Below are 11772 nucleotides of genomic sequence, written 5' to 3'. Positions count from 1 at the left end.
GGAATGGCTTTGCATTCAAAGTATAAAGTCATCTACATACTCCTAGCTCTAGGAAACACTATAACACTTCTTAAAATGACTGGAACAGTGAAATTTTAAGAAAAAAATAATGTACTACTCGAGGTCTAGAAAAAATCCTTGAAAGATTTTAAGGGGGCTATGAGAAAAGCCCATCAATAACGAACAAAGGATCCTTTCAAAGCCCAGCAAGGCGAATCGCGTCATCTTCGGCTCGTTCTTCTAATATGAACGACGTCTAATCCTTTTGAATGTGTGAATTACAATTCGAGCGCAATTTAAATTACGACAAGAAAAAATCATGGCCCTGGGCAAAGCTTTATAAGAAAGAAAAGATCTTGAATTTCTTGTTTTGTGCCTTTTTGTGTGGGTGTTAAACGTGAGCAATTAGACGCCTTGATCTCCTAAACCGTTTTACATCTTCCAGGAGAATCTCAGGGAATCAGACCCATGACAGAACAATAAAGTAGGGGTTATTGTCGTGGGGAAAGCGAGGGGCATTCTTCGAGAGAAAATAAAAGCTATTTATGGAACAATAGGCACTTTTCCATTTAGATTTCTAATTATCCTTCCGTTTCAGATATCTACTCTCAAAAAATAGAAAGCTGAATTGATGGTTTGTTCCCCTTGATGTGAATTTCTTTTTTGGTTAGAATCCATGTGTCCCTATGCCAAGACAAGTTGAAAAATTTGTGAAGTAAACACTAATACTTTAGCCAAAAAAAAAGCCCAACGTGTGTATGATTCACTGTTCTCACATGGACAGAACTCTAAATATTCGTTTATTCGGCACGTATTTCCATGTATGTGTCAACAGATACAATGTCAACAGTTGGTTTGACAAGAGAATGTATGAAAAGGTTTAGGATTATCCTTTACATCAAAAAAACTAAGGAAACTCGAATGGTGCAACCAAAAAAAAAATATTGCAACAATCCACATTGTTTCTTTTAGGAAGGAATTGGCAACCGTTTGTGATGAAGGGATATGAGCTCAGCTTCTTCTTCTTAAAAGAACGTTAAGTTGTAACCAAAATGTCCAAGTAACACACAAATCTTAAAAAACACGCTCATGAATATTCAATGATGTGACTTTTCGGGATTTTTCGGAAGATTCCTCTCACAATCTATATTTAGCACGGTCATCGATAGGTGGGAGGCTATGGACAAAAAAGAAAGTTAGCTTGTACTACAGGATCTCGAGGCGTAAAAAACCAAGTTTATACTCAAAGTTTGATCTCCACTATTTTCGCAATCATTCTTGCTCTTGCAGCAATAGATTTTTGTAGAAACAAGGCTTATCAAATGGTTGTCATAACTAACAGCAGGAAGGTACATGGACGTCCTATCTCGTTCTCACATGTTCTTGTTCGATAGTCTAGTGTTAGTTGGTGATAAAGGATCGCCTTAGTAAGATTGTCACATAGCAGAACATTGCCGCTTTTTATATGCGGTTTTTTTTTTATTTTTGCTTAATTGGATAATAATTTATCCAAAATGGGAAAGTAAGTTCTGTATATGCAGGATGCAAGCATAATTTTAAAGTATTAATCAATTTGTTTATTGTGATATGCGGTGTATTTAGATTTTATATGTGGGAAGTCAAAAAATATAAATTATTTTTTAAGCAATTGTTTTTTTATTTATTTTAAACTTCCTTGAAAAATTAATCAGTTTAGTGAAATTTTTATTGATATAAAAATATGATAAATTCCCTCTTCAAATCGTAAAGTTTTTATAAGTCTGAATTTCTTTCTTTCTTCTTGTTTTTCCTGTTTGCTAATCACTATATACGAATAATCAAAAATGCAATTCAGAACTGTTATCATTGCTTTAACCGCTGCTGCCGTTGTCTCTGCTGCCAATGAAACTGCTAACGCAACCAACACAACCACATCTCCAAGTGGCGCCGTTGCTGGATTATCTGGTATAAATGTTGCTGGTGTAGCTGCTGCTGCTGCCGCTGGTCTTGCTTTATTAATCTAAGCTTAATAGAAAATTTGAATTACAAGGAGTGAAATTAATGGGTGTAATCTGTTTAAAAGTATCCTGCTTCGTTTTGAGTGCTACCAAAATTTTGCACACCCAATTTTGAAATCACATTGAAAACACACATTAGGTATTTTTGGGTTAGAAAGTGTTCGTTTATATATATAATTAATTTTAATATGTTTTTTTTTAATAGTGGAAGGAACTGAACAATGATTGAGTGAAAAGATTGAAGACTTGATTATACTTCTTGGTAAGTGGTTATTGTCTCTCTTTTGTTCATTTGTTATATAGTTTCTCTTTTTATTTATTTCGTTTTGTAATTTCAATGTACAAACCTTTTTATCTCAATTGTTTTCCATGAGCGATTTAGCAGGCATTGACATCAGCCAGACATGAGGGCTGATGTGAGCGATATAAACAAAGCGATTTTTATTCTCTACATCTTCAGTAGCCAAGAGGAACTTGCATTGAAGCGCTTTGAAGTCAACAAAACAATCTTCACAGTAGAGAAAGTGCTAGGTTCTTGTAAATGAAGTAGTTTGGCGTGATCTGTCGCACCAGTACGCAGTTATTGGAAGTTGATTCTCCAAGAAAATAAAAATAAAAAAGTACAAAAATAGAAGATTATTCAAAGATAAGGTAATATGCGAATTGGTGTAAAAACGTGGAAAACCAACGAACTTCTGGAAGAAATTGGATAGAGTTTATACTCTTCTTTAGTTTTGATGTTACAGATTTTTAGAAAAGTTTAAACTAAGTATTGATGTTAAAGTATTTGCGAAAAGTTTACTAGTAGCAAGTTTAAATTCAATCATCATTGCTCTATGGTACAGAATCACAAAACCTTCTATCTATTTTTTCTAACGAGAGAATTATTTTCCTTCACATGCTTAGTTCATAATTTTTTTATTGTTCTAAGGCGGGCTGAAAATAAGTTTATTTTTTTTATTAAGTAAAGATACATAATATTTTTGAATGAGGTGCACGACTATGGTTTGAAGTTTTTGTCCAAAACCTTAAACTTTTCAAAAAGCTTAACACATTTTAACCTCAAACGAGAGAATCTCATTTGTACTGCGCTTAGGAATTCAGTTGATGGATAAAATAAGCTGATTTTGAAGCCTTTATATTAACCAAAAACAAACTAATTAGTTGTCCTTCGGAAATTTTGGAATTGCATGACATAGTTGTTATACTTGATTTTATTTTGCTATTGCTTCTTTCCTCCAGCCTCCAACGCGATTTCCTGAAATAAACGAAACTTTAAAATAAAAATTGATCTTTCATTCTTCAAAATTTCAAATTGTCATGGGGCTAAGAAAAATCGCATAAAAATAAGATGATAAAATTGCTATCAACAGAAACATGAAACCCAAATGAACAAAAAATAAACTGAATTCAACTTGTTTGCTGAATTGTAATTGAAGAACCCATGGCGGGAGTCGAACCCGCAATCTTTTGATTAGAAGTCAAACGCGTTAACCATTACGCTACACGGGCGCTTTCGTTGGATTTCGAAATCACGTGATTTTCGTGTTATTTTGTGGCACGTGATATTCGTGTGATTTTCACGTGGTATTCGTGTGATTTTCGCGTGATATTCATGTGCATCGATAGAAAAGCGATTGGATGTTGTGGAATGCTCTACTCCTGTTCGGAGTATTGGACTAAGTTTTGAGTTAATTAATAGGTCAATTCCCCCTCTTGGTCCTTTCAGTTCTATCCTGGCTTGGAATCCATTAGATTATCAGTATAAAATTGGCATAGAGGTGTTGCTCTACGTAGAACACACAGCAAATCATAGTTTATTAGTGATTGGAAAAGGGATCGACCTTGGCGGTTCTCTTGTTTATCACTAACTCTGTATATTTCTAGTTTTTGTGCTTAGATGTGACAATATATAGGGATGAAGTGAAAAAAATGGGAAAACTTGACAAACATTGCTTATTCATTCTGTGCTGGTGTAGAATGATTCTTTTGCATGAGAAAGTCTCCAACCTGAGGTTAGTAATTTTTTCTCCTTTCTCTTCTGCTTACATTTCTGTTTCCCACTACTCTCAAAAAATCTATCCTTTAACCTAGTATAGGATGTAATACTGAAGACTTTTTTATCTTTTGCTCAAGAGCCCACATCTCTTGCATAATGACAAAAAAGATTACCAATTATGAAAAGAAAAATTTATGGATCATAAATGAAGTTTTGCTGACTATTATTGATGCAAACTAAAGCAATAACCTTTTGCTATGGTTATTATAAAATCAATTTCGTTGATCCATTTATGGTACAATTACTGCACTGCCAGCCAAAAAAATATTTTGTAAAAAATAGCGCGAAAAAAATGCTGCAAATTTTGCAACCATAACGTTTCCCGAAGACAGTAAGTAGAAGCTGAACATATATGCAAAGTTGAATAATAATCCACCTTTATAACACAACCTAATCTGAAATACACGCTAATGCTCCTTGGGGTTGCAATCTTTAATTCCAAGAAAGAATCCTTTAAAAAATGAGTGACACTAGTTGCTTCACAGCATTATCTAGAAAATACAGAGAGAAAATGGAAATGGTTTATAGTTTAGAAGCCCTAGGGTAGCACTTGAAGAATTGCTAAGAATTGTTGTTTCTTCCCATATGTATATTTTGATACCTTGACTTCTCCCGCATGAACATATACGGATCTGTCAACTTTCGTGCCTTTCGAACTCCATTATCGAACTTTCTAGAGATAAACGAGTTCTACTTGATCAATCAATTAGTTCCTTAGAAGCTCAGTTTTCTGTGCTATGATCCAGTATTCCTGGAAGCAATTGCATGCATATCTCATCTAAGTGAACTTGTTTAATAAGGGAGCCTCGGTTTTGATGAGGCATTGTTGTTTTCCAATCCGTATATCCTTGTTGGATTATCTACAATCCTTACATTTTAAAACTTCATCGTTTCCTCAAAGATAATATCTCGTAACCAAAATTTTCATATGACAACGGAAATATCGGTTAGAAAATAACCCCTTGAAAATTATCAATATAATCGAAGTTTCTTTCTATGCGTGTGCTACTTTTTAGTTTTCTGAAACATTGAGTTCATAGTGGGTGAATGATTCCTTCTCATATTGGTCTTTGAATTACTCCCAAAAGTCGGCATAGAGCAACAAGCTAATTCCTATCAAATTTCTAATAGTATTCCGATTGGTTTTTGTTTTTTTGAGTTCCGTGAGTTTCAGGTCCCAAGGGGGGGGTTATGATTGGTTTGGCAAAAATAAAGTTCTACAAACGAATTCAAACCTATTTTTTTTGGAGAAGGATTATAGATTTTGATTATAGATTTTCAAAACTAGCTATGAGACCCAATGGACCACATTTGTGTCCCCATATACAATAAGCTCCTAGGTCACAGATTCTCATACTAATCACTCGGGTTAAAAAAATAGTCAGTAATAGCAAAGACACAGGATTGATTACAAGGCTAGGGCATTAGTTAATAAATAAGCTTTTCTTTCGATCGTAAGAACTTTAATCTATCCGATCAGTCAATAATTCCATTCCAGATCATGTATCTGCCTAAAGGCTATTTATTCAGGTATTTTCCATCTGAAGCAACATTTTCCTTCACTAAAGAATTTTTGTTTCTTCTCATAGACCATTCTTCTTCTACGTAATGGATAGCAGTGATAAAGAAAGTTCAACTCCGTCACCAGAGAAGGAGCCAACCCTAAATTCTTCAGCTTCTAAGAACCTTGGAGCTGGGGATGGAACTACACTCGAAGAACAGTACTTGACAGGCTATAAATTAATCGGATGTTTGGTAGCGATTCTAAGTTGTTTGTTTCTCATTGGTATAGACCAAACGATTATCATACCCTTGTTGACAATTGTGGGTAATCAATTTGGAGCAACGGAGAAAATTGGATGGATATCTTCAGGATTTTCATTTTCACTCACAGTATTTACGCCATTTATGGGAACCTTTTCAATGGCATTTGGTAGAAAACAAACATTGCTGGTATCTGTTATTCTATTTGAGGCAGGATCTTTGGTCTCCGCATTGTCCAATAGCATGTCAATGCTAATTGCCGGAAGAGTGCTTACAGGATTGGGTGGTGCAGGAATTCAATCAATTTCTGTGATTATTGCTTCAGAAATCACCCCAATCAGCAAAAGGCCAATTATTATGGCCCTCGTTGCACTTTCTTTTTCTGTTTCGTCAACACTTGGTCCAATTATAGGAGGTGCTTTTGCAAGCAACGTTAGCTGGAGATGGGCTTTCTACATAAACCTTCCAATTGGTGGTGTAGCAGTTTCACTTTTATTCCTGTTCTTTAACCCACCAAAACCAAAGGGCACATTTTGGGAGAAATGCAAGAAGATTGATTATTTTGCTACATTTTTGATTTGTGGAGGTTTGATTTTCATTCTTCTAGCATTAACTTTGGGGTCATCAATGCAGTACCCTTGGAATTCAGGAATCGTGATCTCATTTTTTACAATTGGGGGATTGTTGACTGTTGGATTTTGTATTTGGAATTTCAAATATTCGTTTAATCCCTTAATTTCAAAAGAAGTAATAAAAGTAATCCAAATTAATGCTTGTGCAATGACCACAGGGTTTGCATTTGCCGCATTCATTGCACCTACCATTTACCTTTCAGTGTATTTACAAGTTGTACACGAGATGACACCCATGAGAACAGGTATTCAAATTTTACCTACGGTTATAGGTGTTGTACTTGGTTCTATGTTCGTTGGAATCTTTATGAGAGTGACTAGGTATACGAAACCATTTTCAGTTTCTGCAGGGATTCTAGGACCCGTTGGGATTGGATGCTTACTCTTATTGAGGACTCATACGACAACCAGTCAAATGATAGGATTGTTCACCCCCTTTGGTATTGTGACAGGTGTTGCGTCACAAGTATCATTTATGTCAGCACAACAGAAAGCCCCGAAAGTCAATGGAGGACTAATTCTAACTGTTACTTATATGGGTTTTGCAAAATGTCTTGGTGCAACTTTGACTGCGAATTTGGCAGACACTGTATTTTCAACAAGCTTAATTCGGAAGATCAATCATTTAATCCAGACAGAGCCTGATCCAATCATTGCTTCCGAAATAGCAAATTTAAATCCCAAGTCATTGTTGCAGTCGTCTAAAATCCTATTTAATTTCAGTAATGAGACTATCGGCATCATCAAGGAAGAATACAACCTGAGCATTTTGAATGTCCTCTATATGTCATTGGCTTTTTCGATTGTTGCAATGATTTCGTCGCTATTTCATACAAACAAGCGAATTCCAAAAGATGACAAAAAGAGCAATATTCCCAACAATTCTACAGATGAAGCTTAGTTATTTTTATATTTGATAGTTATTTTAATAGTTTATTTAAAAATGAAATGATAGTAAAACATACTTAATTAACATTGGAAAAGGGCTGCAAAAAACGACATAACTGAAACAAAAAAATTAAATCACGACATTTTTCACTCTATACTCAATTAGGAAATTACTTGGAAATGGAGCGAGTCATAAAGTTCAGGAAAAAAAATCACATTCACTTTTAAGATTTAAGAAATCGAAATGATGTTATATTATCTTTACTTCCTTTTCCTCAATTAAAACAACCAAAACAGCATATATAATCGAATGTCAGACGATAATATGACAGAGTCGAGTCCTCCCCCAACCAGAGGAAGAAGAAAGTCAACCAAGTCTTCTGTTCTATCTGAAGAACAGAAAAAAGTATGCGTTTTCAAGAATGAATCATCTCCTGATATTTTAAAAGAACCTATGTACTAACAGAAATCTTTATAGGCCCACCATATTGCATCAGAACAAAAAAGAAGAGAGAATATCCGAGCAGAGTTCGATAAGCTTGTTTCGTTGACTCCAACTTTGACGGAGCTGGAAAATAGATCAGAGTTGAACATTTTGACTAAAAGTGCAGACTACATCGATGAATTACGAGAAGAAAACATAAAGTTGATAGAGTTATGCCGTATGAAGGGTATACAAGTACCAAAGTCGCTAATTTATGAAGGTCCAACAAATGATGGAAGCGATATTGCCCAGTAGGTCCTTCCCCCCAAAAGGACTATTTATGAAATGTTACACGATATTAATGTCCCTAGGAACATGCTTGAGTTTTGATAGATTTATGACACAAGCCCATTTCCAGTTTAGTTCCAACAATAGTTAGCTATTTGTATTAAGAAAGTACGATTATTCTTCATTTATTAAAATTATAATGCATTATTTTATATACCGTCAGTTTTCCACCTTCCAAATCAACCCAAACGCAAACTCTTGGCCCTTACTATTGTACACATTTTGTACAGGTAAGGATTCGAAGCTACCTTTTGAATCAATTTTGGAAAGATTCGGGAGAGAAGCTAATACCTGTAAGAAATTCTTGCTTCTATTAACTTGTATGATTTTATCCACTAATTCCTTTCTTGAAGTAAATAGTGTCGTTATGGAAAGTTCACCCTTTCCTACTGGGCAGATATTCGAATCATCAAATTCTTCTATTAAGTTATCCAGCGACGCGTCAATTTCCTCTTCAGAATCCGAGTCATCATACATACCGGTGACGTCTTCATAACTGAAGCCACCCCACTCAACATCTGCGCCTCTGGGTAATGCAGAAACTTTAACAACAACTAAGTTTTTAATGTTCTCGGGTGTATTTTCAATAGATTCCATGAATTCTTTCCACGTATGACAGACAGTTGAAAGATACAGGGAGTCGTTCATAAAGCAAATAATCAGTCCTAATTTTTTGACATTGACCAAGTTCTTTACTCTGTACAAATGTTGTAACGATAATGCTGAGTTGAAATTGATTCCGTTGTTAGACAAGTCCATAGTAGACGGTATAAGCGGAATTTGCCCCGACAAACTAGCTAATTTGTAAGTAGTTTGGTTGTCGACGATACTCTGGGAATAAGGACCAATGTTTTGAGGACCCCAGTATGACCTGGAACGTATATGGATACCGGATTTCGGTTCTATATTCTTCAATACAACACAAGAAAATTGCACTGAACATAATAGTGTTGTCTCTATGCAAATTCTTGAGGGTGGAAGGTAGATATTTTGAAATTGTTCTCCATAAACTTTATTTATTGCGCCAAATTGGTTCATGTCCGATAATAGCAAAGATACGTGCTGGATATTATTGACTGTTAAATTGTTTTCATCAAGCATCGTTTTCAATTGAAGGAAAATATCACTAGCTTGCTGTTCCAAATTCGATTCGGATGAGGTCAAGTTTGAAATGTACAACTTTGAATTGGTCGAGACAATACTTGGAGGTGTTATCGATGGAGCAATATGCTCTTCGAGAGTGAGATTTGCCAAGCTCACATTATCTGCCTCTTTATTGGAAGTGCCACCGCTTAATAAAATGTTCTCAAATCCTTCCTCGAGTAGCGCCGGTGGTTCTATAAGTTCTAATTCGGAGCTATCTTTATCAACCAATTCAACCTTCATCTTCAAATAATATACATCATCACTAGGATCTCCCACCACTTCCTTTGCAGCAATTTCAAGCTTCTTAGTTCTGAATAAAGGACAATCAAATACCATAGTTTCAAACTCACCACCTTCTCCACATATATGAACTTGGTATAACTGATTTAATTTGACTAGGGTCGGAAATAATTCAGTTATACTTTTTCCCAAGTGATTTTTGTTTAATCCAATAGCGGCCACTTTGATAATCCTGGCATCAAGTTGATTATTGCACATTTCTTGCATCAATTCATATTGATCCCTTTGCCAAAGATAGGCCAATGAAGTCAATTTCAACCTATCACAAACGTTTTCTACTCTTGTTCGTTGGTAATGTGATAAGATGGCCCCACAACTGACAGCTTCCAAGTCGGGATGAGATGCTTTAATTGTCGACAATAATTCATGGAGATCTTCAATCTCATCATTTTGTGTAGGAGAATATTCTAAATTCTGATTTGACGAAGAACCAGTTATCAGCTGTCTATATAAAGGAACGTCTAGACATGATGCGTAGTATTCTATTATATCGTGGCCAACCGTTTGGAACATAAAGGAATCAATTTCATGTTGGTCAATTTCTTTGGGATGCAAATTTCCCAAGGCAATTAGCTCATGGCCCTGTGATAAACAGTGATATATATTGAAGAAAGAATCCTTACCTCCTGATATCAATGCTACAAACTTCATCGATAAGAAGAGAGGACTAGACCAACTATGGGAGTGATAGATACAACTTGCAAAACAAACTGCAAAATTTCAAACTGCATATTAGGGGTTCAGTACTAATAATACGTAGTAAGTGACCTCCCAACGTAATTTTCAGAACAGTTAAGATTTTGAGAGAAATGATTTTTTTTTTCGTTCTGCCAGACGCTCGCTCTTCTCACTGGAATATTTAAAAAAATTTTTCATTCTGTTTTTTACTTCTTCGTTTTCTCTTCTTTTCTTCCTCATCAAAGCAAACAAGTCAACATGCCTCGTATGTATCAATTATAAGATATACTCACATAGCTTAAACAGGAAAACTTCAATATAAACGATTTCAGAACTTGACAATCTTTTAGATTACCTTGTGCTTCCTGGTCGTTGAGGTTCGGGTCCTCCTTTCTTTGAAATGAAAATTTTCATAGAATGCTTTTTAGCAATTTAAAACACCTTTGTAACTGAATTCCCGACACTTCAGTTACAAGCATCGATGATTATTTATCGTTGTGTGTATCGTGAATTTTACACGAGTCCATATCTCCTTCTTTAGAGGGATACGGCAGTCATTCTTGGCGGGTAGCTATGCTGTCCAATTATTCAAGGAAGACTAGTGTCATGTCCACATGCATATTTGATGAATATTGTTGATGAGTTTTAGATTATTTTAAGAGCATTTCTGTCAATTTTTTTGTTTTAGAAAGTGTAGTGACTCGTAGTTTTAAGCCTAAGTTTTTTCTTTTACAAAAGATCTTTTATGCTAACATAAATTTAGGTGCTCCAAGAACCTACTCCAAGACTTACACTGTCCCAAAGAGACCATACGAATCTGCTCGTTTAGATGCTGAATTAAAGTTGGCCGGTGAATACGGTTTAAAGAACAAGAGAGAAATCTACAGAATTGGTTTCCAATTATCTAAGATTAGAAGAGCTGCTCGTGACTTATTAACCAGAGACGAAAAGGACCCAAAGAGATTATTCGAAGGTAATGCTTTGATCAGAAGATTGGTCAGAGTTGGTGTTTTACCAGAAGACAAGATGAAATTGGATTATGTCTTAGCTTTAAGAATTGAAGATTTCTTGGAAAGAAGATTACAAACTCAAGTTTTCAAGTTAGGTTTAGCCAGATCTATCCACCACGCCAGAGTTTTAATCACCCAAAGACACATTGCTGTTGGTAAGCAAATTGTCAACATTCCATCTTTCACTGTTAGATTAGACTCCCAAAAGCACATTGACTTTGCTCACAACTCCCCATACGGTGGTGGTAGAGCTGGTAGAGTTAAGAGAAAGAACCAAGGTAAGGGTGGTGACGAAGGTGCTGAAGACGAAGAATAAATGCGTTAGTCCAGATATTATCACAGGGTTATTCATGTATTTTATAGTTTTCATTTATCTTTATTTAATATAAATGGTTTTCATATCTTTCCAAACATATTTTTCAGTTCTTTATGTAGATTAGTAATTTAATGGTTCATTATTATGTAAGACATATATCGATTGTAGCATTCCTAAAATGAGCTTCTTGTATATTGACATGAACCATTA

General features: G+C 35.2%; 5 protein-coding genes across 5 annotated transcripts; 4 read left to right on the top strand and 1 right to left on the bottom strand. All coding sequences in view use genetic code 12, as the record gives it.

Annotated features, from left to right (window-relative positions):
• Window positions 1-1823: 1823 nt before the first annotated feature.
• On the top strand, window positions 1824-2542 carry J8A68_001087 (uncharacterized protein; the record flags this gene model as incomplete). The annotated part of the gene is made up of 2 exons (XM_049404703.1): window positions 1824-1983; window positions 2400-2542. 2 exons carry the CDS (start codon window positions 1824-1826, stop codon window positions 2540-2542), a joined length of 303 nt encoding a protein of 100 aa, XP_049265631.1.
• A 3122-nt stretch (window positions 2543-5664) lies between these two features.
• Window positions 5665-7353, top strand: J8A68_001086 (uncharacterized protein; the record flags this gene model as incomplete). The annotated part of the gene is made up of 1 exon (XM_049404701.1): window positions 5665-7353. One exon carries the CDS (start codon window positions 5665-5667, stop codon window positions 7351-7353), a length of 1689 nt encoding a protein of 562 aa, XP_049265630.1.
• A 297-nt stretch (window positions 7354-7650) lies between these two features.
• On the top strand, window positions 7651-8079 carry INO4 (Ino4p; the record flags this gene model as incomplete). Its single annotated transcript, XM_049404700.1, has 2 exons — window positions 7651-7746; window positions 7819-8079. 2 exons carry the CDS (start codon window positions 7651-7653, stop codon window positions 8077-8079), a joined length of 357 nt encoding a protein of 118 aa, XP_049265629.1.
• Window positions 8080-8271: 192 nt separating this feature from the next.
• Window positions 8272-10209, bottom strand: J8A68_001084 (diphthine--ammonia ligase; the record flags this gene model as incomplete). The annotated part of the gene is made up of 1 exon (XM_049404699.1): window positions 8272-10209. The coding sequence occupies one exon, from the start codon at window positions 10207-10209 to the stop codon at window positions 8272-8274; it is 1938 nt and encodes a 645-aa protein (XP_049265628.1).
• Window positions 10210-10494: 285 nt separating this feature from the next.
• RPS9B (40S ribosomal protein uS4) lies at window positions 10495-11562 on the top strand (the record flags this gene model as incomplete). Its single annotated transcript, XM_049404698.1, has 2 exons — window positions 10495-10501; window positions 11000-11562. 2 exons carry the CDS (start codon window positions 10495-10497, stop codon window positions 11560-11562), a joined length of 570 nt encoding a protein of 189 aa, XP_049265627.1.
• Window positions 11563-11772: the final 210 nt, after the last annotated feature.

Source organism: Hemisphaericaspora subhashii (assembly GCF_019202705.1).
Source record: "Hemisphaericaspora subhashii strain CBS 10753 chromosome Unknown scaffold2, whole genome shotgun sequence".
In the NCBI taxonomy this organism is placed as follows: Eukaryota; Fungi; Ascomycota; class Pichiomycetes; order Serinales; family Debaryomycetaceae; genus Hemisphaericaspora; species Hemisphaericaspora subhashii.
The sequence above is the reverse complement of the archived record's forward strand: the minus strand, read 5'-3'. Positions and strand labels throughout refer to the sequence as shown.